The 915-nt window shown below is 47.3% G+C and overlaps 1 protein-coding gene across 1 annotated transcript in view; it reads right to left on the bottom strand.

The window, feature by feature from the left end:
- Positions 1-144: 144 nt before the first annotated feature.
- The window catches only part of SARC_12068 (hypothetical protein), a gene marked incomplete at both ends in the record, with an annotated part of 3,055 nt that continues 2,284 nt past the window's right edge, over positions 145-915 (bottom strand). Inside the window, one exon of the mRNA XM_014293832.1 lies at positions 145-723. Within this exon, the coding sequence (XP_014149307.1) occupies positions 145-723 (579 nt within the window). The remainder of the gene's footprint in view (positions 724-915) is intronic.

Here is a 915-nt window from a genome sequence, read left to right as displayed (position 1 = left end):
GTATGTATATATAATGAGGAGCAGCCGATGATGTGCAACATATACCCGTATTTGTCTGGCAAATGGTACGTGTAGTCATCAATTAGCCAATCGATAGCATACACTGCTGCAGCTTTCACGTAGACAGAACAGCGAAAGGCATTGTTACTCGCACGCGCCATCGTGCAAGAAATCGTTAGGCTTACCGCTATCACTGACTTGTCCGTTCTGTTCCTCTGTCAGCTCCAGTTGGTGTGTATATCGTTCATTGCAGACTGGAGAGGGGCTTGGTTTGCTACCCTTAGGCACTCTCGTTATGTGTGCGTATGCAGGATTTTTTGAACATTCCGGCTCCGGCGAGTCTGATTCAATGCTATCAAACATACTGACCCCCACACTTGTCAAAATTTGTCTATTTGCACCCGTGGCCTTCATATATGAAGGCCGTTTTGCACCCGTACCCGCACCAGTATCGAACTCTGCACGGACTTTCGTTCCCAGTGCCATATTCCCGACTTTTGTATGCACCTGATCCCCGTTAGTATCTACTTCATCATCACTGTCGCTATCGGACCAGAAAGTCGACGATGTTAGATCGTGCTTATTAGAAGTAGCAGGATTCGGTGCCTCAAATACAGTGTGAGTCTCTGGGTATCCTTGGTTGTCGCCAGCACTCTGCCGCTCAGCTCTGTCGTCGACTGCGGGAGAGAGTGGCTGGTGTTGTGTTGATCCTTTGACACAGCACTGCGTCAGTGTGTGTAGATAAACGATGAGTCACGATGAGTGAGTGAGGATCCAGTGTCTCAGAGGGATATATATACATATATATATATATATATATGTGTGTGTGTGTGTGTGTTGTGTGTGTGTGTGTGTGTGTGTGTGTGTGTGTGTGTGTGTGTGTGTGTGTGTGTGTGTGTGTGTGTGTGTGTGTGT

This window comes from Sphaeroforma arctica, assembly GCF_001186125.1.
Source record: "Sphaeroforma arctica JP610 unplaced genomic scaffold supercont1.2049, whole genome shotgun sequence".
NCBI lineage: Eukaryota > Ichthyosporea > Ichthyophonida > Sphaeroforma > Sphaeroforma arctica.
Note: the sequence above shows the minus strand (reverse complement) of the source record. Positions and strands in the feature narration are given on the sequence as shown.